Below are 26733 nucleotides of genomic sequence, written 5' to 3'. Positions count from 1 at the left end.
ACAAGCAAAAAGGGAAACACATGTGATTTGCTTGTTTTTCATAACAAACAAGTACAGTAAAGTGCAGAAACGAAAAGAAAATTTCACCTCATTTTAACAGCCATCATCATCTGCAGTCCCATTATTTGGACACGAGTATCTATGTCTCCCCCATCCTCCCAACCCAATTCTATGTAAAATAATCACTGCATGCTTTGTTGAATTTTAGAAACAAATAAATGCTGTTTTCAAACAACAGATTTACTCAGTAGAACCCCAGATTTTACAAATTAATTAGGATGCCCTATACATAAATGTTTGTGAAAAGAATGTAATTTTTTTCGTTTTGATGAAGAACACTTTCAAAACAGAGGAAGTCTGATTTTTTAAGTAATGTACTCTAAAGTTTCTTACCTTAATTCCAAAGTTGTGCAGTTGTCGGGCGGCTGCTAATCCTGCTGCACCAGCCCCAACAACAATAACAGATTTCTAAAAAATAATAAAAATATTTAAATAAATAAAAATAGTTAGAACTAAAATAGAAGTTATCATGGCACACTTATTTTTCTTCTTGCTAAAGTTAAAAATACCTGTAGGTTTCAGAAGTCTAGCCTCTCACCCCCTAAAGTAATCAGTGGTAACTTTTACAGATGATAGTGTATTTAATATCGAGAAAAGATCAATTGTAGCTTTGCAAATAGTTACAATTTTCATGGACTTTAAAAGCAGATGTTTCAATTTATTTTAATGTAAACAGCTGAAGTGATCAGTCAAGTAACAAAATCTAACTGAAGTTATCAGACAAGAAACACACTTACTTTGTAATAATTTCAATCACAGATTGGGTTGACCAGTAAAAACTAGTTTATAAATTAAAAACATACACAAATAACCTTTCCAAACATAAATCAACTTACAATAGCTAGGAAATATTCTACTACAGAATACATTAATTTGGTAAGTTTCTGTGTGCTGTCAAGCAAATTGCTAGTCATAAATATGTACCCTTTAATCTTGCAAACCAATACGGAATAGGAGTTTCCTCACCTATGGAAGCAGAGGTCTATTACAAGGTTAAGCTATGAGAAGAACCTAAGTGTATGGTATATTTTTCATACAATTCCCATCCATCTGAAAAACTCAAAGGAAGCACAAATCCATAGGACTGAATTCCACAGATTTTAGAGGGAACAAAAACCTTGCTGGGAAGAGTCCCGTGTCTGTAGTTTCCATAACCATTAAAGGCAGATTAGAACTGTCCTGGTTTCAGCTGGGATAGAGCTAATTTTCCTTTCTTAGTAGCTAGAAGAGTGCTGTGTTTTGGATTCACTATGGGATTTGGTACAAGAAGAATACGGAATGAACGGATTGTTTTAGTTGCTGCTAAGAAGTTGAGGACTTTTCAACTTCCCGTCTCCTGCTAGTGCACAGGGACACAGGAAGCTGGGAGGAAGCACAGCCAGAGCAACAGACCCAAATTGGCCAACAGAATATTCCATATCATGCAACATCGTGCTCAGTGCAGAGATGAGGGCTGACTGGGAAGCTGGCGCTCTCTTCCGGAATTGTGATTTGGTGATTCTCTCTTCCCTGGGATCACTAGCTGGGAATAGGCTGGGCATTGTTTGGCAGGTGGTGAGCATTCGCATTGTGCATTATTAGTTTGTATTTTCTATTACTACTATTATCATTATTCTTTTATTTTAGTTCAATTATTGTTAAATTATGAAATTAAATCTCAGTCTGCGAGTCTCCTTAACTCCCATTCTCTCCCCCATTTCCCAGGGTGGGGGAGGGTGAGCAAGCAGCTGCATGGTGTTTGGCTGCCAGCTGGGTTTAAACCATGACAGAACCATATGAAAACATACTATGTGTTTGCTTTTAGATGTAATTTTTACATAAATGGTTGGAATGATAGGTAATGACCAAAAAATCCAGAACCAAAAAACTATGTAGTTTTATAGCACTAACAACACAGGGATTATTACAGCAACTTACATTGTGGTATTCTTTAGGAAGAAGATACTGGTCAGGGCTGACTGATAAAATCCCTGTATTAATTAGCCCTTTCCTTGTCATAAAATAAAGTATCCTCTCCATTTCCTGTACACAGCGAATACGCACAAGCCCCCGAACAATGATGTGATGGATACATTTTTGAGGGGTAAGAGCCTCCTGCAAAGGAGAAACAAAGAATAGAAAGTATTGATTTTCTAGTATTCAGTTTTTTCATGTGTTTACATCATATTTAAACTGTAAACCAGGTGGCAAAAATTAATCATGAATCAGGCTTCCGACAACGTTTCAAAAGCAAGTTTTGTGGAAGTTTCTTCATAGCCAGCTTTACACAGTAAGGTAACAATTTATTTAGGTAGATTAACATGGAATAAAAGCAAATGAGTCTACCAGATACTCTCACAAACTCCATGATGTGCTTCATTAGTACAGGAATGATATTGAAATGCATCCCTGATTGCGAAATGAATCTAAATGGTGGCAATGCTCACAATGACGTTGCAGCAAAATCCATTCCAAAATGGTATTCCAAATAAAAAACAGATTAATATCCAAAACTTTCATATAAATACAGACATCAGTATCTCAAAGCTTCAGCATGTGAAATTCCAGCAATTCCACTGAAGACAGTGTCATAGAGCTGGTGTAAGTAAAAAGACAATCTACTTCTCTGTCCAACAGTCATATCATAAAGCACCCCCATACACTGTTTAGAAATGTTCAAGCATTCCCTTTAAAAGTTAATAGCTGACTCAGTAGAGTGTTATTGCTTTCAAAACTTTTGTATTTTACTGCAAAAGAAGCTCCTAGGCATTAAAATTCAAAAAAAATCCCAAACCAAACAACCAAAGAAAAATTTTTTCTGGTATAAGGAGATGTCTTAAGAAGAGAGTTGACATCCCCAAAAAGTAGCTATTTTTGTAAACAAACAAATTAATTTTTAGCATCTCTTACCTTGCAGTTTGTGTACCACAGAGCCAAAATCAGGTTTCTCAAAGCCAAGTACATGGTAGGGTCTCGTGAATATTCTGGGAACTCATAGAGCTCATCCAGTTCCATGACATCTGGCCTCACGCAAAGTGCTTTCCCACATTCATTGGGCTGGTAAAAAGGCTGGAAATACTTGTTCATGCCTGCAACTGAATAAAGAAACACCACAGACTAATCATATTCCATTGTATCTTCATCACATCCTTTTCCCTCTAAGATGATCCATTGACCTCACACGGATAAACAAGTACCAAGGCTTTCCAGCCTCTAGCCACCTTCAGAATTACTTCCTTTATATTGCTCTCCCATCTCCTACCCTCTAGGCTGTACAGTATTAATTATTGTCCTGCCAGCTGCTGGGTATATCTTGGACCTATCAGAGCTTAAGTTTTGTCAGAAAAACACTATGTGCCCTCAGATGCCATGATGTGTCTGACAAGGAACAGGATCTAAACTCAAGTCTGAGGTCTAGCATCACTGTACAGGCTCATGCAGTACTCTGAATCCCTTTCAGCTTCAATTCCCAATACGGCCCAGAGCAGGTGGGAACTAAAAGTAACCATCTTCCATGTACACTATTGGTAGCTCTGTGTAATGAAGTTTTCCGTTTATTAAGCAGATAAATATCCGTTGAATAGATGAACAGATTTATTTTCATCACATAAGGAGAACAAAGCCTGCTAAGACAACACAGAAGCTGAACCTTCCTCAAAGCACTCTGAGATGAGTATGGGAATCCTGAATTACCTTTCTCCATACTTGACCTATTCTGCAGATCTGCACTCCCAGGCTGCCAGTCTCAGAGCTGTCATTAGCAAAAAAATTGACCTAAACAGAATCTGAGTGCCTTAAGAAATCAAATCCTTTTCTCCAAAGCCCCAAAGATCCACAATATCAGAACTAGCAGAATCATGTTTTGTTTTGATAAATCTTTGTTTCCTTAAAAACACAAACAATCTTTAAGTATCCACATATTAATTTTCCATTTCTATAAACAAATGACAGATGGTAAACAAAAAGCCTATGCAGTCTGTGCTTACTCCCTAAAGAAATGCCATACAAAAGGTATTACCTTTATCTTACAAGCAAGTAAATTGCATCAAAGTAGTACAGAGGCAATCACACAGAGTGTGCATTAGTGCTGAGAACAGAACCAGTATTTCTGAATCAGGAGCATTATGTGCCTTATAAACTGTTATAAGACAGAATTTATCACACCTATTTAAGCCACAGAGCCCTGCAGATGGCCCTTACCAGTCAAATTAGGCACGCTCTTTAAGTGCTCTAACTTCACAAGGTTGGATTCACCAGGTAACCGATTAGTGCTGGTACAGGATGGACTCATGCCCACGCAGTCTGGATAATATGCAGCTAGAAAGGGAGCTGCCACACTGTCTTTCAGCAAAGGAGGGAGTATGAGCATGGAGTACCACCAATGGTCTGAAACTTCAGCCACTCTCTGGCCAAGCGGAGAAGTGAAGGAAAGAGGGGAGAAGAGAACACGTCAGTACTTTGAAAACGTTGGAAAATGAACCAATTCCCCCCCTCCCTCCAAAACTGAGACCAAAAAGCACTAGAAGTACCAATCTCAGAATTGCAAGTCATAAAGACATTTTCTCTCCCTCTTTCCCCTTCCTCAGCCTGACACAGAAAACCTGTAGCATTAATCTCTTCTTCAAAAATAGGACTGAAACTTCACAAACTCCACACCCACGTGGAAAGCAAACAGATGAGACATGCCATGACAACACATCTATGCCTTACCAGGCCCTTTATAAAACATTTACAGTCATTTATGCATCCAGAAATCTGGACTTAGAAAAGTCTATACTAACTGGTGAATTTAATTTAGATTCTGCTATCCCCATCAAAGACCTTCTAAAACCCTAACAAACACTTATGATTCAGCCTTAATTTACAAATCAAACATGCATTAAGGAAACAAAACCACAAAGCTTCTACAAGAGTCAACAGTAAGCTTGAATGTATTTCCTGGGATAGAAGTACCTCAGGTACACTTGTCAACGCTGGCTTATTGAACATCAGATCGTACTAAATCTAAAATGTAGGGTTACTTGATCATCAACCCATTGAAACACCAACATACATCAAGTCTAGTTTTGTATTATGAAGGAGAGAGAAAACATGTTTTGATGTTCCCTCACAGTCTTCAAAAAGAGGTGACTAGCTTGACTAAAGACAGAAACCGCCTGAAAGACAGGGAAATTTTAGGATGGGGAATTTAATTTGAAAACTGGCAACTGAATACTGTTTTGCCTAATCAAAAATGAGAATTAGGAGTAAACCTTGAATCACAGGCCACAACTCAAAGACACCACAAACCACATTAAAGTTAATTGGTACAGTAAGGGAGAAGAGGAAAAAGATGAGAAAGTAGAAGGTCCTAGGCTCTGTTGCAAATAGTGTCTGACAGTTTCCTGAGCAAAATGCATAAATACCACCATAACTGGCCAAAGGACCAAGAAAAGGAAAGAAATATACCGTGCTTTAAGATTGCTTTTATATTCTAGGACAAATGTGGACGAACAGCCGCTACTCACCAAGTCCTCAGGCATGGAACACTGGTCTGAGCCCTCAGTCTGAAAGAAAAGTGAACAGTATCAGAGCTATTCTTAAGCTGTACAACAAAAATCAAATAGAAAACAAAGTAATTTGTCTATGGCATAGTACTTTAAACTTAAAAAACAAACCAAAATTGTGTTAGCATTAGCCTTCTGTAGCAGAGATGATTATGTTAGTAAAAATAAATAGTAGAGAAATGCAGTTACAAAACACAACACACCATGAAGCAAAAACACCCCAGAAAATGTTTCTCATTTAAGTTAGTTTATACCGGTAAGACATTAAAATATACATTGTATTCCATAAAATGGAGTGGAACACCGAAACAAACACATGGAAAAAAAAAACCAACAGAATTTTATAGAAAAGTTCTGGAAATATCCCCTATTTTTCAGAAAGATCTTCCAGTCTAGACTACAAAAAAAGTTTCTCATTTATTTTAAGAGTATCTTTATCACAAAGTTTCAAGATTAATGCTGACCCTTCTGATTTTCATATGGTCAGTATTTCCATGTTATGTTTTTAACTATATAGATGTATGGCACTATGAGGACTCTTTCAGATTTCAGGAGTTATCTTCATGTCAAAGCTGAAAGTTTTCATGTAAAGCCCCATGACGAACTTGCTAGAAATTAATAAAAGGTCATTGAGCTTTTCAGATGCTTCCATCAATAACAAAGTATGGCCAAACAAAACCAAAATAAACATTTTGGTGTGTGTCCATTTTCTACATGCTATGATCCCATAGTTTCAGAGTGAAGTATTTCATAATTGACTGTGAAGACAAAGATATTCCTGGTACTTCTTTCTTAATATTTCCACTCGGGAAACAGAAAGTTCAAAGAGCATGTAAGCCTGTCACCATGCAGCTCTCCAGCCCATCAGACAATCATTTGGACTTTACACACATTAAGCAGCAAACAAGAAGAATTTAATGTCTGCAGACAAGAAATATCAACTTGTTGTTAGTTTCAATATGAGCAAAACTCTTCTGCATTACCTTGGTGGAATTGTTCAGCTTCATACCACATCTGTAGGTTTTTGCTATTTGTGGTGTCAGCTGGATTTCCTTTGTCAGCTGACGCCATTTACCACAGTCTGGCTTTGTGCACTGCACCTACAAGTCAAAAAACAAACATGTTTTTACTTGTTGCTGTCTGATTACAGATAAGATTAATGAAGCGTAACTAACCAATTAGAAAGCAGGGAGATGTGAGGAAGTTGTCAAATATAATTTTTACATTCATTATGTAATCCTCGGATCATAAGAAAGACATCCGGCACACAGACACCTTGTGCCCATCTCCTTTAAGACTGAATCTCCCCACAGAACCTAACTTCAAAATTAATTCAACGCTCAGTTACTATGGTCTTAAGTGGGTTTTGCAAGCATTACTGCAAAAACACATTGTTCTCCAGTTCAAAAACAACAACAAGAAAATCCACCACTAACAACAAATTTCCTTCCATTCCAGCCTCAATTCTTCTGCTCTATTTAGCAGAGAAATACAAAATCTGTTTTGGAAGTGTTTCACATTCATACTTTCCTATAGCTGGCATGCTCTCTTTTCCCCACCAAATCTTATTCTACCTGAACGTCACACATCTTAGCTGATACTTCACTGAAAAGCCACAGAAGGTTGTTCTTTGTGGGGTGTGGAGAAGGTTTCCAACAACGGAGGAGCTGATCAGAATTATTATCTTCCTCTTTTCTACACCCCTCCAATACAAGAAAACCCCCACAAAAACTCAGCTGACCTGCTGCTCGAACATACAATACTGGAAACTCACATCAGAATACCACATTGAAATACACCCTATTAAATAAATCAATCGCCCTCCATCTTACCCAGTAAGGAAGCTGTTGATCAGCCATGAAGGCTTTTGGACTGGGCTCACTTTTACCATTACTTGTCCAAATCCTTTTCCAGGCAGTGTATTTCTCATAACCATCTTTATGGCTAAGAAGAAAGAGGAAAGAAAACAGCTAGCACTCAGAAAATTGAGTATCTAGTTCATTTCTAGCAACAGCAGTTATTCTAAAATTAAACATTTTATATAAGAACAGAGAAATAAGGCTGTAGAGAGTCCTATATTTTTCCTAGTAAAAAAGGAGAAAGTCAGGATTCTTACAATAGCAATAAATTGCATCTTGACCACTATGTCCTCTTGATCATGAGCACACTTCCTGGTATCTAAAGCCTGGACTGAGTCACAGGTACTGCTGAGCACATAAGCACCCAAGTAAAGCTGGACTCAATTCCCACTCACATGGGAAGGAGCTTGGAGCTGAAAGCACTCTGTGAGCCTGACCAGAGTCTTCAAGGTTACTGAACTGCAAGAGTTAAATCTGCTCACTGATTTGATGTTAGAGAGGCAAGGTCTCCAGAACTCACATTGTAAAGTGAATTTGCTTTATAAAGGAAAATAGATTTATTCAAAGCTGTTCTCATCATTTAAAATTCTCTGATGTTTTAAAAAAGACAAAAGCTTCAGAATAGCTGTATACACAAACCAGCCTGCCTAAAGTAACCAGTTTCGTTCATGCTGCTATGTTTAAGTTGTTAATTAGTCCATACAGCACCTGCAGTTTTAGCACCAATATCTAAGCCTCACTTTCAACTAAGCAAGTACAGGGGACGAGTCTTTGTATTATGTTTACGTATATGATGTTTCAACAGTTACAACATCTGCCAAATTTCAATAAGCAAATCTACCTTCGGTAATAGTGGTCAAAACATTCATTGCAGAAGTGCTCCCCACAGGAAAGATGATACCATCTAGACGTATACCCATTTTTAGCACATCTGTAATGCAGGAGACATAGAAATGGGTTTACAATACATTCAGAAAAAAATCTTTCTATTGACAATAGCACATTCTAGAACGTGAACAAAACATTCAGGACAAGCCAGGGTTTTCAGTTACATTCACGAAGGCTGACTTGCACAAGGCACTACAGTCATACAAATAACAATAAGATCATTTCAATTGTCTCAAACACTTCCAGTTTCCAAACTAAGCAACACCAGATGCGAAGGAGGCAAAACATACACAATGTGCTGTTTTATAGTTGGTCTGGCTTCCAGCAACCGCCTGCTAACAATGGTCAACTGAGTCTCTCTTTAGTACCCCTTAAGCAGACGTTTCCTGAACATGAAATAAATTTGTTCTTACAATATGCGCTGTGACACACTAAGTGTTTTGCAAATGTGTAAGAAGACAAAGTCCCTCTCCACGGGAGCTTACAGTTCCCTTACTTTGTTCCATTTTTTTCTGACATTAGTGCAGCGGTTGGAGGGATCATTTAAATTAGTATTTTTCTTGTAGGTGTGATCAAATGATTCATAAATCATTATAACATCCCATCCCCAGAACAACTGACAAAACTATAAAGGCAAATATGAACACAAAACAGATGTTACCTATTTTTTCACGTGACCAAGTTGGCTGCGATTCGCTGAGGAAGCACTTACACATTCTGGGCATTTATTCTTTATTACTTTCAGGAAGAAATATCCATTAGCAAAGATTATATCAATCAGACAAAGCAATCACTCTTCAACTAGAAAACTCTCACTATACTCAATGAAATGGTTCAAGATAAATGCACACGGTAAAAAGCACGAGGTAAAAAGCAGTGACCTAAGCTACTAAGTGAAATAGCTAGCCATGAAATGATCTCATCTGAAATAAATAATGTTGTAAAAGTATGTACTGGGGAGAGCGTGTGTGTGTGTAATCAAAATATTAAAATCAGAATTCAAAAAGATGACTAAGCAGTATCTATTGTTTCCTAAATAAAAAACAGTGTCACCAATGATGATGTCTCAGATGCTCATTTCCCCTCACAAGTCTCTTACGCAACTGCCAAAACACTTGAATTTCCTAAGTGTTAGGTACTGGAAATTAGGTATTGGAAAATTGGGTGTCAGAAGCATGAGGAAGGCAAAAGAGCAAAACAATGAGAAACTTGCAAAGCATACGTTTTCCTTGACACAGAGTGCCCAGAATAAACACAGGACCGGACGGAGGTCCAGTGATTTGTGTCTGATGTGGTGCCAAGGAAGAATGCGAAGCAGGGTGCAGGCCGCACGGTCCCATTCTTTCACTCCAAGGACAGATTTATCTCCTATTCTGCTTGGTTCCCTTGAAATACGATTTTCTGTAGCAACCTGCCAACTCCGTGCCTCATCCTCCCTTCTCTCCTCCACAATCCAGCTGCACCCAGTGTGCCAAGCTGACCTTGCTTCCCATCCTCCCTCTTTTTCCCACAAAAACCAGCTGTACTGCTTGGCACCATGAAATTAATTATGTATTAATGATAGAATAATGATTTGACTACAGTCCCACCCACTCACCATACCTACTACGATAAACAGTACCCCAAGTTTGTACCTAATTTGGAGGGACGATAATCCAACACCAAACCAGAGGGACAGATCGATGGGTTTGTGTTCTCGCCGCCCCCCTCCCCCCTAGAAGGGACACCTTTTGGTAAGATTTCCTCAGCTACGCCGAGTGCATACCCAAGAATTTAGTGAGTGTGATTACAATAGGGTTTACTTTGTGGTTTTTTTTTTTCTTGTGTAGTGCTATAGGGCCAACCTGCAGTTTGTGCATTTATCGTAGGCAATCTTAAAGAATCTGTAAATGTTGCAAGAAAATAAACTGCACTATTTGTGAATCTGACTGTTTCTCCTGAGTGCCTGCTTGGGCTGGGTCAGACTTATAGTCATGGTCTCAACTGGCATACCTATTAAAGGATAAGTCCAGCTGCCCCTAGCCCCTCTGATCTCTGAGGATTGGCTAGAACGCAAGGGGATTTATCTCTTACCAAATTTATCTCTTACCCTAAACACAACACTAAGACAACATCCAGAATACACTGACCTCCTGCCACCAAAGAACAATCTACATAGATAACTAAATGAAGCACTGAATTATTTTAGATCACTGAAAAATAAATAAAACAAGGAAAGTTTGCCTCTATTAACCAGCAAGGGTGGAATGCTGTATAATTAAAGTCTGCCTACTGTATAATGAGGTCTAACATGTCACTTATTATAGATACACCTTGTCAGTATCATGCATTCAGTACCCCCAGGGTCAGCATGCAGAAGGACTTCTGCAAGTACACAGAAAGCCATTAACTCAGGCACAAAGAGTTCAGATAAGACCATCTCCCAGTGCCTAAAATTTCAGAGTCAGAATTTCATCTCAGACTGCAAAACATGCCAATGAAAAAGCGATAAAGAATTTCTGCAGTAAACAATGGTTTAAGTTTCCACCTTGAAAGCAAATTTAGCTTCCTCAGATTACACTAATATGCTCTCAGTTTCACAGAAGCAAGATATGTTCCAGAAGACACCATTAATAACATAAATAAGCACATCTAAAGATATTCTATATCTGAATTAGCAACTTGTACAGTTGAACGTTAACCACAGTAGGAATAATCTGTGACTTTTCTGGCATCTTAAGATTCATGTTAGTACCTTTGAATTCTCCCTCTATATTTAGAAACACAGAGATTTTTCAGAACATAGTTAGGAGCCTAAACTTCAGCTGCAAGTTTAGAAAAGTCTGTGAAAAATGCAAATAAAAAGAAACAAACCTTTCAGCTGCACTAGCAAAGCAAACAGGACATGTTGCAGTGCATCCAGCCTTTTCACACTTTCTATATTTCTTCTCCGACGCTTCATCATCATCATCTGCTGCTTCAGCCGCTTTCTTCTTCACCTAATAAAGAAGAGCTGAAATCTGACCAGAAATTACACAAATGCATCTTCTATAAAATGGCATTCAGGCAGTTTTGCAGCTTGTGGGTAGCAACAAATGGTTAAAATGGTACTAATGAAAATTTTTGTATCCATTGTGAAAGAGCTGCAGCATGAAACAGCTGTCAAAGTAGGTCATTTTTTTCTAAAAAAAAAAAAACAAAAAACCCAAACATAAGCCAGTAAGGCTGGAAATATCATTTAAAGCTAAAAATGTCTTGCTTTAGTCTAACTGATGCCATTGAAGGAATTATAAGCAAACCTTTCAGTTTAAATCATATTTTAAGCTCCATCACATGCTAATGAGTCAAGCCTCATGAGTTCATTCTGTTTCTCCTTCAGAAAATCTCTTCTTCACAAACTTATTAATCAGTAGCAATCTTATCTGCCCCTCAAATAAAATATTAGGGTAGGCTTGAGGCTTCTTTGGACTCCAGATACAAAGCTGTATACCAAATGTCTCTTTCGGGCCTCAAAGGTATCATGTATTGTGTTGTTCTAAGCCTCCGTCTGGATGGGCAGACAGCTTTGGCTGGCTGTACAGAAATCTGTGATTGTATTTTTAACACATCAAGTTTTTAGAGGTTATATTGAGCATTTATCTTTTCTGAATATTGTTCACAAATGAGTCACTTTGCTTATTAGTTCTCCTTCTCTCCAGGTAAGTACTCTAAGTCTTAACTTATCCACAGTAAAGGCTGCTTGCTCATAAATAACAGAAAATTAAAAATACCAGAGTACAAACCCATGTGTTTTTAAATTATTATAAATACCTGTCTTCCAGAACTCCTCAGAGGAAGGTTGTCTGGAGACTGGTCAGAAGAACATGCCTTTTTTTTCGTTCGTACCCTTCCAGTTGACATTGTATTATTAGATCTGCAAAAAAACGATCAGCAGTAGTTATAAAAAAAACCCCAAACACAACAAAGGGTTAACTGCTTGACTTTACAGAGCTGTCTAATCACCTGGGCAGTACAGCTACTCATAACAGTACTTCTGTCAGAGTTACCTAGGTAAGAGTCTGTTCAGCTTGACTACTAATTCTGAAGGAAAATGAGAAGGAGACATTACAGGAAAAGAACACTACTACTATTTTAAACTAAATTCGGAGTTAAGATTAGATCCTTGAGTACATCATGACAGGCTGTTCCAGATCAGCATACCCTGGATTTCAATAATCCGATTTGCATTATGTGAAGTCCTGGACTGGAATTTAGGTTGGCAAAGTGAATAGACATCAGCTCATAATGCAAGCACTGAAATACCACTCTGAGTAACGCTTGTCCTGCTAACTACTGATTTATTGGTAGCAAGAGATTTGCACTGTAAAACACTTTTCCAAATAGTGTACTAAAGAGATGTTTAATACCAGGTGAACAACCAGTTCCAAGACTTAAAAACCCTCCTATGAAAGTACATCAGAATTTAAAGTCTAAACTGCAGTTTCATGGCAGTTATAGGTGACAGGAATATTACAAACTTTGTTGTTAAGCATACTGTAGGAGAAAATAAAAGGTTTATGCCACAAGAGAGCTCTATAGCTGACTACATTAGTGGGAACACAGAAAAGACCAGTTTATCATGTAAGCTGGAAAGCATGGAGCGTGAGAAAGTATGAAACAGAAATATGAAAGCATATTTAAAATATTATTAAAGGCATTCTTCTCATAGGGAGTAAAACACAACTAAAGAGAGTCTAGAAGAAGAATTATATCTAATTGTGCTCCACCACATACAGAAAGAAAGTAGAAATAAAACCCTTATACTACAGCACTGTATCGTGAATGTTATCTTGTTCTAATAGGAACCAGTTTGTAATTGTATTTTTTTTTTTTTAAATATATTTGAGACTTCTCAATTCTCTCCGTTTCAGGCTGCATCTTGTTCAAGCTGACAGCGATGGGCATGGTAGCAGTAGCTACATTCAGGAACTCTGCTAAAAGTAAAGGTAACAGGAGAAGAAAATGGGCATTTTTACACAGTTCCAAATGAACCTGATGTAAATCAAGTAAACTGGTGGTTTACTCTCCTCTGAAGATAGGAGAAATTGATTTGGGAAGGGAAATCACGTTGATATCCACATAAGTGAAAAATTAGTTCAGACAACTGAATACAAAAAATAATTTTCTTGCAACCCCCCCATTATAACTACTTAGAGGGAGGAAAAAAAGAATTAAGCCAATGTTTATTACAAAAAAAAAAAAAAGCATGACTCCGCCATAATTTACCACCGAAACCAGGACACACTGTATGGGAGTGGATGAGGTTGCAGAGTAGAGAAAGAAAAACCAACCAGCTTCATTTACATGAGATTTCCCTAAACTACTTCGCAACACCCCAGGAAATGGTGGCATTCTTCTGCAGGTGCTTTCCTTCTAGATCAGCAGCACAAAAGTATCTCTCTGCATCACGTTAGCTTCTGATGCTAGACAATAATTCCTGCGTGCTGTTGCTTTTACAGTCAGATGCGATGAACTACATTAGCAGTGAGCAAGGCACCAGGCGACTCATTTTGGCGACTACCAGGTGCTGACAGTCTACTGCTGCTGTGAGGCCCTTTATCCAAAAAGTTAAAAGCACATGCAGCTGTTTCACTGTGTATAAGGGGTTAGAAAAAGAAAAGGTGGCGGTTATCATTAAGAAGACAGTTAGTAAAAATATTTAAGGTTCAGAGAGGCCTCCCATTTTGAAAGGCAAAGGCCAGTCATACAGAATCACAAACATATTTTTGCTGTAAGCACTACGGGAAGGGGAAGAGGGAGGTGGGGAGAAAGAGAAAAAGAGATCAGCTCATACACGTAACTGTAAGCAACGCCACTGCTTCCAGGTGTAGGCCACTTTGTCCCTACTTCTCTTCCCAAAACACACACCACCCCCCCCAGGATTTTTAAAGAACAAAAAACCAGCACTTACTTTACTAAGCTTTACATGACTCTGCATCCTATAAGCGTTATCTTACTGGCTGAGAAAATAAGCCCTTTAAAAGGGGAGATACGTAATACGCTGTCACATTCTATAACACTTCATCCGTCTGTAATGCGCGGCCTGCACCAGGGTTTTACCTGCACCGTTGACAGCAAGTTTGGCGGGGGGGGGGGAACACACGGGGGACGGGACGGGACGACGAGGGGACCGGACGGGACACGGGACGACATGACGACACGGAAGGGGGAGAAACCACACACACCAGAGAGAGAGAGAGAGGAAAGAGCCCGACAAACAAGGGGCGGCGGGAGCCAGGCAGTGCGCTCCCCTTTAAAACAGACGCCGAGCCCATGGCCGGCGGCCGCCCCCACCTGCCCGGGCGCTGACAGCCGGCGGCACCGGCAGCGGGGTCCCCGGGGGGCTCCCGGGGCAGGGGCGTCCCCAGAGGGGCTGTCACCCCGGGGGAGCCCCGGAGGGAGGCGCGGCGGAGACGCCTGGGACTCACCTCGGGGCCGGGTCGCTCGGGTGCCGGAGACCACATTCACGCGTGTCCGCGCCGCCTCCTGCTAGAGCTGCAGCAGGGGAGAAAAGGGAGGAGAAGGAAGGGAGGGAGGAGGAGGAAGGAGGAGAAGGCAGGGAGAAGCGGGGAGGTGAGCAGGGGGGCAACGCTCGCACCTGCCCCGCCGCCCGGGGACGGAGGGGGGCAGGCGGCCCCCCGGCGGGCGCAGCAGCCGCGGGAAGGAAGGGGGTCACTCACCGCCGCCGCCATCCGCACCGCCATCCTCCTCCCCGGTGCCGAGCACCCTCAGCCCGCCTCCTCCTGCCGCCGCTTCCGCTCTCCGCGGTGCGTAGCGAGGGGGAGGGCGGGGAGGCGCCGCCCCGTGCCTGCAGCCCCCGCGGGACGCGCCGCGCAGGTACCTGCCGCCAGCCGCCCGGGGGGGGGGCGGCCGGGGGGTGTTGTTGTGTCTTCCCGGGCGCCCCGAGCCGCCTCTCGCCCCCGTGGTCTGCCCACGGGTTTCGCGTGAGAAGGGGAAGTGTCGGCATCGACCTACTTACCGGCCCGCGGGTACCCCCCGGGCCCCCCGGGAGGCGGCGCCCGGCAGCCCCTGGGTGGCTTCCACGGGTGCGCGGAACGGGAGGTCGGCGGCCCTGCCGTAATGCTTCACGGGCCGCGTCTGAGCAGCTTCGCTCCGGGAAAAAAAGCGTAGCCGAAGCCACCGGGAGCAAGAGTGTGCTCGGCCGCGTTCCAGACGTTTAAAGAGTCGCCAAGTCATAATCATTTCTTGAGCTGTTCTAAATCTGTATTTGATTCGAGGAAGTAAGAGCCTGCTCCGAACTGTTCGTTGCGTGGGGGTAATTTTTCAGTTTTCCTCTTTTTTTCACAGCTACCAGCGCTCCCTGGGGACGATGGACGGCTCAGCAGCCGCCCCCGGCGCCCTGGAAGGCTCAGACATCGGGTCACAGAAAGACAGAGTGGTGACTGAGGAGGAATGGCTGCAAAAATGGGAAATGGGTAACATTGCGTTTCACAAGGAGCAAGGGCATCCGTACGTGACTTCGCACTTCTACCTCAGCTGTTTAAATAATTGCAGTGAGATTAATGACTTGACTTAATCAAAAAACTCTTAATAGAAAATAGACCATTTACAAAAAGAAAATGATTTTGCACAGGCAGAGCTTGCCACAAAAATATACATACTTCTGTGACCTACATTTGTCGAAAAAGGTCAGGGAAAAGAAAGGATTGAAATGAATTTAGAACTTCTGAATTAGGTTTTAAACTGTAAAGCTTGGATAGCTTGGCTAAAATATCTTACATTTTTTGATGCGCAAGCTCTGCACTGCTGTTCATATGTCATGAAACTAGGGCCTAAAACAATATGCAGAGGGTTTTGAAGCAATTACTGTGTTCTGGAAGGCAGGGACCTCAAAGAGCAAACCTGATTATATAGTCTTTCAACCAATGAAACTTATATTTGAGACCTGTAGAAGTGTTTTGATACGAATGTTTAATAATAATAGTGTTTAAGCTGTCTGTTGTGGCCCTCTTAAGAGGTAGGTTGGTTGGTTTGTTTACTTGAAAAGACAGAACAAAAAGAAATGTGTTTCTAATAGAAAATAAATTTATTTCTAAGTAAATGGAAGGGGAATGTTTTTATGGTTTTATTACATATTATTTATACATTTTACATACATTTATTGTATGTAAAATGTATACATACATTTTATTACAGTGTGAAGCAGGTTGAACTTAGAACCTATGTTCCATCATGGCGTTTGTGTGCTACCTGGCATAGTGCGTAGCGTTTGGCTTTTAATGTGCCAGCACAAATACTTGCAGCATTAAGTAAAAAATATCTGTTCTCTGCAGGCTCCTCCAGAAGTATCTGAATGTTCTTTTAAATGGCAGGAGTGGACTGAGGATATTTTTCCCACTTTGTGGTAAAGCGGTAGAGATGAAATGGTAAAGCACAAATTGTAAGAGCAAAAATCTTATGTGATGTGGGGAGTGGAGGGAGGGAGAGGGAGAGGGGGAATTCCCAACCTTCTATCAGCCAGTGCAGATGTGCTGCAACTCTGCTCGTAGGAAAACAGCCTCACTGGAGGCTGAAGGGAGGAGGAAATTTGGGTTCATTTGCTGCCATTTTGTATAGTAGCATAAATGGGATGGATAAGGACTAACCTGAAAGTCCTCCTGATTGTCCTGAGGTCAGTTTGGGGAATGATGACTTTGTGATGGACAGAGTGACTGAAGCTGCGCCCTTACCACTGCTGCTTTTGGTGCCAGTGCTTAAATTGCCTGTGATGAGGCCAGTTGTGCCAGAGCCCATTTTTAAGGGACCATGTAGCATGTGACACTGGGAACTTCAGTGATTTGGGCTAAAGATAACTTCCTCTTTTTTACATTTACTATTTTACTTTTTACTTTTAAAATGTGGGTTGTATTTATAATTAGGGGCTGTATACACCAGTGTTTTTTCTTGGAGGGAAGGAACACAAGCCAAAAAGCCCTCACTGAACGGCATCCTCAAGGAGTCAAGTTAGTCCCAGTTACCAGGTTTTATCATGGTAGCTACTTCCTAGGCTGGCTGCGGGCTCTGACGCACGTTGCTGTTGCGCTGAGCCACAGCAGTGAAGCAGTTACCGCACCCTGCTGCCGGCTCCTGCCAAGCCGCAGAGGCAGCTGGGTGGACGGTGTGCCTCAGCTGCTGCAGTTCCGAGCAGAACGGATTTCGGTAAACTGAAATGGGCAGTTCCTCTGTGTAACAGTCACCTTTGTTCTCATCGAGTTCATAGAAATAAATGTATAATCCATTCAATCTAAATAAAGCCCGTTAAATCCTTGTCAACTCTATGCTGAGTGGTGCTAATTTAAACTCGGATCATGAAAGCAAGGTGTTCAATAAAACATGAACGCTCCAGAAAGTCAGGATTAGACATACCAGTGCATCCTAAAACCAGACTTTCCCTACTGAATAAATGGTACATGAGAGCTACTCATTTGGTAGTGGCCCAAGCCATGAGCCTCCCATAAACTTGGGACCTCCCTCTGCTGTGTGCAGGCTGGTGGACATGGGACATAGCGTCGTTGGTGTGGAAGTCAGCGAGCAAGCACTGAAGGAGTTTTTTGCGGAACACAATCTGCCTTACCACGAGGAACCAGTCCCAGAGATTTCAGGAGCAAAAAAGTTGCAGGTATGTTTCCTGTGTTGTTGAATAATCTGGTGTAGTTAATCATGCAATGCAGACAGAACTGAGCAAACAAGTCATTCTGCTTTTATGCCTCTGTCTTGCTGGTAATCATTCACCTCTCCTGAAGAGGTCTGAAAGGAAGATCTGAGTTGTAATTTTGGACTGTGTAGTTCTTCTTTTGAGCTTATTAATTTTGCCTTCTTTCATATGACATTGAAGCACCTGGATGTAAATGTATTTTAGAACTGGACAGATATGTGCCTTGATAGATCAGAACCTCTCCAAAGAGGATGAGGAGAGATACCTCAGTAAATGAAATCTGAAAATGTTTCTCACAGTTTTTCCCTATTGCACCTAAGTGTATATTTTAAAATAATATGTATCTATTTTAAGGGATAAAGTATAAGTATACACTTGTAAATGCATATCAAAGGATAGTTTGCTGATATGTATAGTTTTGTTTGCTTTGTATTGTAGAGTACCTCTGGGAACATTTCTCTGTACTGCTGCAGTATTTATGATTTGTCCAGGTAGGAATACACAGTATGTTGTTCAATTCTCTGTTATCAAATGTGTTAATACTGTCATGTTATTTTATTTGAATCAGCCATAAAGATTTGGAACAGGTCCTCGCAAGAAAGCACTAACTTGTATGAGAAATGTGAATAGCCAGTCTCCCAACAAAAACTCACTCTGTTGTTAGATAAAGATGCCAGCTAAGTATCTTTAAATGGGCTTCTTGTTCCAAGCCATCCTGTGAAAGTTATAGAAAAACATGTTTGCTTTTACAGTAAAACCAAATTATCTTTGACATTATTGATGGTTTCTGTGAAGCAAAACCCTAGCACAATCCCTTACTCAGAGTAGCTTAGTAAAAGTGAAGAGAATATACCTAGAGGTGTCGTCTTAGCTTTTCCTGTAAGTACTGTATCTATTTTTTCTCTGAACTATTGATTAACTTATGCATAGGTAAGCTGTACACATTGATTATATGTGTCCCATGCTTTACTTAATGTGCTTTTCTCAACAGACTTGAAGTACGCTACATCACTGCAGTGTATGTGACTACATAATATATTGTCAAACACTAACTCTGCAGGTGTCTTGACAAACATGGCTTGACTTGCTAATATCTTCTTAGGGATTTTTAGTGCTAAAGTGGCCTTAGTTAAAAGGCACAACAGAAAATGCAAAATACTTCAATACTGTCTGCACTACTGTGCCCTGAAAAATATTTCAACCCATTGTGCTTTGTGGCCTCAAGTGTCACTTCCCAGATTTTGTGGTGGCTTTGCACCTGACCTTCTGCTGAAGTGTCAGCTGGTGGAGGAATTTTGAATATTACCCAGTTGCTCAGATACTACAGGAGGACTTTGGACTCTCTCCTGCCTCTAGCATAGAAGACTCTGCCTTGGCAGTAAGGCATCTGGCATATTTATTTGTCCTCAGAAGCTTCCTAGTGGTGTTGGGAGCAGGCATGTTTAAATCTGTCCTAAAATGACCTCAGACCTAGGCTGGTCCTAGGGTAGCTGGAGATTGGAGAGCATGCAAGAAAGCTGTGTTGTTTCTGGGTTTGTAATGTATCTTGTAGGAAGCTGAAGGTGCCCACAGACCTGCACTACAGTGCAGTTCTTGCAGTTCTTACTCAGACATGATTTTACCTAGATTATAAGGTTTTGGTGAAGTTTGTGTGTTTGTCTGCTTTTCTTACAAACAACTGTCAAGAACAAGGATTTGTTCCATGGCTGTTCAATAAGAAGAAGGAGGTCAAGTCTTAATCTTTACTTGGATGGGCTTTTCGGAGCTGCTACATATACAGGCATAACTGGTAGTTTAGGACACCAGAACATGGTGTTTACTGTATGATCCTTTTTTAATCTGCACAAACTAGAAAAAAAAAAAAAAAAAAGAATATCCATTACTAGAATCCAAAGTCTTTTAGACAACAGACTGTCGCTAAGACTTCTGCTGGTGCAGCTGACTCCAGTTGGTTAGAGTGGTGTATATATAACTAGTCCTGCAAAGTGAGTGCCTTGGAACAGATGGGCTGTATATGAACGTGACTTTATAGATACTGCCTGATTTTTTCCCTGCCTTGCCCCTGCAGTGTAGCTGCTTGCTGTGTAGATCCCTATAAATCCTTCTTGCTGTGAGTTGACAAGTTGCCGAGAGATTGCTTAATCTTATTGTCAGCAATTTTTGAAAAACTCTGTTCTAAACTTCATAGTAAGTAACATGGTGAAATCTGTAACTTCCATCAGGACATGGTGGAATAATACTATGAAATAAACCAAAGATAGGTAATTAATGACATTTTCAGTGCATATTACTGGTTCCAGTACATAGTTTGTCATCCACAAAATAAATCTGCAGATGCATGTTCTGGATGCATGGTTCTGTACTGGGTGCAGTAATGGTGAAAGTATGAACTGCATTCCCTACAGCAGTCAGCAGATATCTGTGACTAGAAAAATGCACACACTCTTCTAGTTTCTGTGTACAGACAATTTGATTAATTGCCCAGTAATTATGGAAATTAAACTTACTTCTCTCTTGCTGAGGCTGGCCTGCTAACAAATCCCTTTGATCTCCATTAACCCAGCAGTCATTAGAGGAGAACTCAGATGTGCTCCTGACCTTTGTCAGAATGAGACATTTCAAAGACTCTTGCTAGTTAAAGAGTAACAGGAATTACTGCTCTTTGTGAGAACTGTGGGACATATGTAAAACAAGTTATATTACACAACCATTGTACCTCCTAATACAATTATGGCTGTGGACTTGAAAAAAAAATTAAATTGCATTAATTGAAACTATTAAACATATGCAGAGATAGAAATTCATAAGTTTACTGATTAAATCCAGTGGGATTTCTGCAGATATGTGAATTTCTGCTTTACAGGTTAATTTTTATTAGCTGTAGTAGTATCTAAACTGTGATCTCTTGTACTATGTACCGTATAAACACATAGCAGGAGATAATATAGGGCTAAAAGATTGGGTAGTGATACAATGAAAGGTACACCCAAGAGGAGCATCTCTAACACCTTGGCTTGATCCTGACTCCCCATCAGGATGAAAGACAGCTGTATACCTTTTTTGACCTTTTCCTCACGGCTTGGTTTTCCTCAGGAGGAAATTGGATGTGCAGACAGGCAGGGAGCACCCAGACGCTCAGCAGGTCCTGAGATCTGGGCAACAAGGAGACCAGGACTAGAGTATGGCCACAGCATGAGGCTGCCTGAAGCCTGTGAGGTCTGTAGGCTCTGGTGAAATCAGTGGGGAGTAAAATATATGAAATGCCTATATGGAGCCACCCCCACCATTCCAGTTAGACCAGATTAAAGTTGGGAAGAAAAAACCAAGTACGAAACACTTCAGGGGCTTGCCTAAGGTCATGCAGCAGACTCAGCTATGCAGAGAGGAGAACAGTCTCCAAGCCTCAGAAGATCAAGTGTGTCACCTGCCCCATTGGACTTTGCTTTGTCCCCTTCATGCCCATTGCATGATAAGATGTCTCTTTAAAAATCTCCTTTCATTTAAGAGGCTGGTTATTTAAATTAGGTGCTTAGTCTTGGCAAACTTTAAAAGAAGTCTGGTCTTAAAAGTGTTATCATGTCTCATCACAGTAGAGTGGGAAGTACAGGATCAGCTTCTAGGTTAAATGCCAGATACTTAGCAGTGAAATGAGCAGCAGGGAGGGAGAAGAAGTTGTGGTTTAACCTCAGATAGCAGCTAAGCACCACACAGCTGCTTGCCCACTCCCCCCTCCTTACCCCGTGGGATGGCAGGGACAATCAGAAGGGTAAAAATGAGAAAGAAACTTGGGGTTAAGATAAAAACAGTTTAATTAAAAAAAAAAAAGGCACAGCAGTCAAAAAGAGGAAAATAAAACCCAAGAAACACAAATGATGCAAATGTAAACAATTGCCCACCACCAACCGACCAATACCCAGGCCAGTCCCCAAGCAGCACCCCTGCCAGCCTCCCCCCAGACACATGGTCTGGAATATCCCTTTGGTCAGTTGGGGTCAGCTGTCCCAGCTGTGTCCCTTCCCAACTTCTTGTGCACCCTCAGCCTCCTTGATGGTGGAGTGGGATGAGGAGCAGAAAATTTTCCGTGTAAAGCAGTGCTCAGCAATAACAAAATATGGCTCAGCAATAAGAAAAACATCCCTGTATTATCAACCCTGTTTTCAGCACAAATTCAAAGCAAAGCCCCATACCAGCTGCTATGAAGAAAATTAACTACCCCAGACAAAACCAGTACAGAAGTGAAGAAAGAGGTGATGCAATTGGACTCTGACACCCGCCCAGTAGGCAGAAAGGTATTGCACAATTCCATACTCACTAAGTAAACTTACTTCCAACTTTCTTTAAAGTGATGCAATCCACATTATCAGTACCTTACTCTTTAAATTCCTGATCTTGTAGCTGCAGCCTTAGTCCTGTTTGACCATTTTGCCTTTCTTTGCAACACATCTCCAGGCGTCTTGGTTTTAATACAAGGCCTTTGCATATCAGAAACAAGGCTCTTCCTTCCCACCCACCCCCTGCCCTCTCAGCCTTGATATCATCTCCAGTGTCACCCTGACTGCTCTTACCACCCATCAGTAAAGGCACTTCACAATAGTCTTAGCCATTGCAGGTTCTGGGTGGTCTCTGAAGCCATCTGCCAGCAAAAGCTGTGTCTGTGCAATGTTAAACTGGGGCGAGCAGTAGTGTAACTTAGCTTTTCTAACATTAAACAAATTTCAAGCTGAAGCTAATGGTCCTGGGCATGTAGCTGGAAATTGAGGTGTTTAAGATGATTGAGTGTGATGAGTTCAATGACAGTAAAGGAATGAGGCACCTTCCTTAACCTGCATTTGAAATGATGTGTGGGTTTTTGAAGGTGGCCAAGAATTATTGACGTGCTGAATGCACGTTAAGTGCTGCCTCAAGGGTCATGGCAGGATATGATTGCCAAACCCAAGACTTAGAGCCCAAATGTGTTTAAGGTACTTTCCTTCCTCCCTACTTTGTCTCAGCACCCTCTAATGATGGGGAGATGCTGAGCAATTCCAGAACCTCTTTGGTATCACAAAGGGGCTGTGTACCAGGGTAATTTCATGGATTCCAGATCATACTGTTTTGGATCACACTGGACTGTAACAAAAAGGTAGTGGGGAATCTGCACAGCTAGCTGGAGAATCCTTGTGACTTCACAGAAGTATCTGAATGAATATGAAGGTGCCTTTTTACTATTTTTAAGCCTTTTCCTCATCTCCCTATAGCTCAATAGTTGGCAAGTTTGATGGGGTTTGGGACAGAGGAGCTCTAGTAGCTGTGAATCCATGCGACAGAGAACGGTTAGTAAATTTGATTTGTTATTGTCTTTTCTCTAATGTATGCAGTGACACGTTTTTTCTCCTGCCACTTGTGGATGAGTCCTCTTTCATTTAAAGGATGAACCTACACAAGTTCTTCTCTACCACAAGCATCAGCTGCAGTCACAGAGTGCTGTACTCTAGATTTTTGAGCTTCCTTCAGGAAGCTGTCTTGGCACTTGGTGGGAAAAATGTGGTTTGTTCCAGCCCAGCAGAAGCAGAGCTGCAAGTCTCATCTGAATTTTATTATTTTCTTTTCACCCCATCTGCTTCTCCTCTCTTTGTTCTTTTTCCCCCTCACTTCCCTTATTCAAACTTTTCGTTCTTGCTATAGCCAACCCAAATGTAGTTTGACCCTACCCCCAGGATTTCTTAATTAGATACATAATCTTGAATTCACAATAATTTTAAAAGATCAGTACTGTTTTGTGTACTGTATTCTAGACCGTGGCAGATGAATACTATGTCTTGTCTGTTAGTTTTGAGATGAGTATGCAAAAAAGATAAATGCTTGTTTATCAGTAAACAGTAACCTTGATTTGAGGTGTTTCATGTGTAGCATGATTTTCATGCTTATGAAATTAAAACTGAACTTTGATTACTTTCTGTGCAGTTCAGTTCAAGTTGTGTCTGCACAGAAGTACACATTACCTCTTCTGTTGAATATTTTGAATGCTATGCTTGAACGTTTGTACAGTTCCAAAATAACAGAGTATAACTTTCTCCTTTTAGCTATGTCAGTTTGATGATCACCCTAATGGAGGAAAATTCTTCTTATCTCCTCGTTACGGTTTCATATGATCCAAACAAACACAAGGGTGAGAACTTGGCACTGTTCATGTTTTGATTTTGCATGCTATAATACAAATTGTATATAGACGTGGTAGATATGTTAGTATCTTCCCCAGGTATTTTATCAGCATAGCTTTGTCAGCTGATCACACCAATACAACTGTGTGTTAAAAATTTTAGATGTTGACCAAGCTTGAGACAAAATTTGCTTTCTCTCTAACATTCAGACATGCTAAGGATAAGTGGAGGACAGACACGGTATATTAACAATGAAATGAAACTGGAAACATGGCTGTGATAATGAAGCTGGAAGAGCAGATGCTTAGAGTAACATCCCGTCTGGCCTAGGGAGCTTGAAGCAATCCCAAGAACATTGGCTTCGCTCTGTTTACCAAGTACTTGCAACCCAGCATTTTGCCAATCCTGTGCCTCTTTCCCAGCCACTGCCAGGGTCTGAATATGCTTGGAAGAGGTGAAATTCTGTAAAATAATAAAATATTTTTTCCTTTTATAACTTTTATTACATACCAAAGTCTGAGGTATTTTAAAAGTTTGGTTGTTTTTTTTTTTTAATTATTAACTCTCAAAAAAAAAAGATTTCTTGCTGCTTTTGGGCTCTTCAGTATAATTATCCCTGAAAAAATAGGTCTTGTTATCATAAGCAACAATAGTCTAATTCATTGCTCTCCCTCTCACATTATTTAGCTTTTAGCTTTAATTATGCCATTGTCGTATAGAGATTGTAGGCCGGATTTACACAGCACACTGAGAGTGGTTGTGTCCATGGCATGTTCATGACTTCTGACAACATGGCTACCCTGACTGCAGCCTGGAGATGATGCAGCAGCATCACCTGAAGCTGTCTGGTGGCCCACCCAGGTGCCACGAGTTCTTGGACATGGTGTTTTCTGGTAACTGCAGATGGTGCTACACAGTGGGGCCCGATTATGGGTCAGGTCCTGTGAGTGATGGGGCTGGCTCTCCTGCTGCAGTGTAGATGTTTGTCTCCTTCCTGTGTCTTCTCTCTGATTAGCTTCACCTGTTTTCTTTCAGGCCCACCATTTTATGTTCCTGAATCTGAAATTGAAAGCTTGTTCGGTAAGTGATACTTCATCTAACCCTTAGGAATTTTTCCCAAAACAAATAAACATGTTTATATGCTTCTACCTTGCCCTGTGACAAGTGATAGAGAGCCATATGCTTCTTATCCAAGGGGTGGAGTCATGGAAAAATACTGGGGAAAACAAATACCATTTAGCCACAGGAATTTTGCTATCAAGGAAAATGCTCAGCTCTTCAAAAGATATGTAGAAAACCCAAGAGGCAGATACTACTGTCTCTTTCCTCCCCTTGGCATCTTTTCATTCTCCCAGGATTCATACTGCGCTCAGTGATCTCGGAGCTGCTGTCAGGCCCATTTGACCCTTTTGTTTTTGCACCTCATCACCAGCTACTCTGGTTTTAATACAAGGCATACCAATTCTGCAGTATCTGCTATACTTTTGTAGCCAAAGAAGAAAAGTAACTTGCCATGCAAAGAAAATGCTAAACGTACACCTCAAATCCATCAGAATAATGAAACACAGAATTATGGCGGGAATTTTATTTTTAAAGTTCCTCCTGATATGCTTTGATATTGCACTTCTTTTAAATTTACAACTTTCTGAGACCCCTGCAGTGTGTGCAGTGAGTCACTGTCATGGACAGTTGTATCCCAGTGCAAAAGACTCCTAAGTTTTCCCCAGTGTATTTGCACCACTGTGTTAGGGACTGTGAGGAAATCTGTGGATAAGATTTTTTTTTCCTGATGGTTCGCATTTTTCAGTGACTAATTGTTCAGTAATTTGTTACTCTTTCCTCCTTTTCAGGCAACCACTGTGAAATTAAGTGTCTTCAAAAAGTTGATGACTTCTCAGACAGACACAGACAGTGGGGACTAGATTATTTTCTGGAGGTGCTGTATGTACTCAAGTTTGTAGCTTGATTAAAATTAATTAAAATAACTTGCTTACCATTTTTTATTTTTATCTCACTTTTTAAAATTAGACATGTTTTGGTGCACTCTTAAAGCAGGCTTCAGTGTACAGAAAAATGCCTGTGGAACATTTTTCTCCATTTTGCTTATCAAGTCAGCTCTCCTACATAGCTGCCTTCACTGTCTTGAGATGTGCATAGCTTTTCTTAAACTTCATGCACAAATACGCATTCTAAAAATGTGTATTTTTTTCTTCCATATCAATTCAAATCATCAGAGCTGGGAAAAAGAAATGCTTCCGTTCCTTTTTGGCCGTTGCCAGTTGATGTTGTCTGCCCGGTGCTCCGCAGGATGGCCTCGTCAGCTGGCCGCCCTGGGAGCAATGGCAGCTGCTGTTCAAATACTGTTTCCCGTGACGGTGGCCTTGTGCCAGGCCAGGCAGCTGGGTGAGAGAGGCGGGAAGCTGGCGCAAGTTGCTTCTCCCTATCCCTGTTAGTCGTGATTACAAGTCAGATGAGCTGGCAGTGAGTGGGCAACAATGCTTGGTGGCAGCTGCCAAGGGGGACCTGTCATCGAGCAGGAAAGGGAGGAGGGAAGCAAGCTGGTTGACAATAAAGGAGAGAGCACAGGG

At 40.9% G+C, this 26733-nt stretch overlaps 2 protein-coding genes across 6 annotated transcripts in view; one reads left to right on the top strand and one right to left on the bottom strand.

Moving 5' to 3' along the window:
- Nucleotides 1-15126, bottom strand: part of KDM1B (lysine demethylase 1B) — a 29780-nt gene extending 14654 nt beyond the window's left edge. The window contains exons 1-11 of one of the 2 annotated variants that reach the window (XM_074899736.1): nt 15031-15126; nt 14779-14845; nt 12122-12224; nt 11186-11310; nt 7418-7529; nt 6569-6685; nt 5547-5585; nt 4240-4444; nt 2950-3134; nt 1978-2154; nt 394-468 (exon numbers count right to left, since the gene is read on the bottom strand). In XM_074899736.1, the coding sequence (XP_074755837.1) occupies nt 394-468; nt 1978-2154; nt 2950-3134; nt 4240-4444; nt 5547-5585; nt 6569-6685; nt 7418-7529; nt 11186-11310; nt 12122-12211 (1125 nt within the window). In that variant the 5' untranslated portion in view covers nt 12212-12224; nt 14779-14845; nt 15031-15126. Of the gene's footprint in view, nt 1-393; nt 469-1977; nt 2155-2949; nt 3135-4239; nt 4445-5546; nt 5586-6568; nt 6686-7417; nt 7530-8285; nt 8376-11185; nt 11311-12121; nt 12225-14778; nt 14864-15030 lie in introns of those variants that run through there. The other variant, XM_074899735.1, reaches the window with a different exon arrangement.
- TPMT (thiopurine S-methyltransferase) lies at nt 15072-26141 on the top strand. 4 transcript variants are annotated; one of them, XM_074899740.1, is made up of 9 exons: nt 15072-15187; nt 15659-15820; nt 16645-16737; nt 17837-17969; nt 18444-18496; nt 23243-23317; nt 24068-24153; nt 25181-25225; nt 25996-26141. In XM_074899740.1, the coding sequence occupies exons 2-9, from the start codon at nt 15681-15683 to the stop codon at nt 26109-26111; spliced, it is 741 nt and encodes a 246-aa protein (XP_074755841.1). In that variant the 5' UTR covers nt 15072-15187; nt 15659-15680; the 3' UTR covers nt 26112-26141. The 4 variants fall into 4 exon arrangements, with proteins under 4 accessions (XP_074755841.1, XP_074755842.1, XP_074755838.1 ...); XM_074899741.1 differs by lacking the exon at nt 15072-15187 and adding an exon at nt 15259-15396; XM_074899742.1 differs by lacking the exon at nt 15072-15187 and adding an exon at nt 15406-15542.
- The last annotated feature ends 592 nt before the right edge of the window (nt 26142-26733 follow it).

The sequence above is a fragment of the Athene noctua genome, chromosome 2, assembly GCF_965140245.1.
Source record: "Athene noctua chromosome 2, bAthNoc1.hap1.1, whole genome shotgun sequence".
NCBI lineage: Eukaryota > Metazoa > Chordata > Aves > Strigiformes > Strigidae > Athene > Athene noctua.
This window is presented reverse-complemented; position numbering and strand designations above follow the sequence as displayed.

Coding starts and splice junctions, on each gene's coding strand:
- TPMT (XM_074899740.1), top strand. CDS start 15,681: ATGGACGGCTCAGCAGCCGCCCCCGGCGCCCTGGAAGGCTCAGACATC. Junction 16,738..17,836: donor AAAGCGGTAGAGATGAAATG/GTAAAGCACAAA, acceptor TGCTGTGTGCAG/GCTGGTGGACATGGGACATA. Junction 23,318..24,067: donor AATCCATGCGACAGAGAACG/GTTAGTAAATTT, acceptor TTCTCCTTTTAG/CTATGTCAGTTTGATGATCA.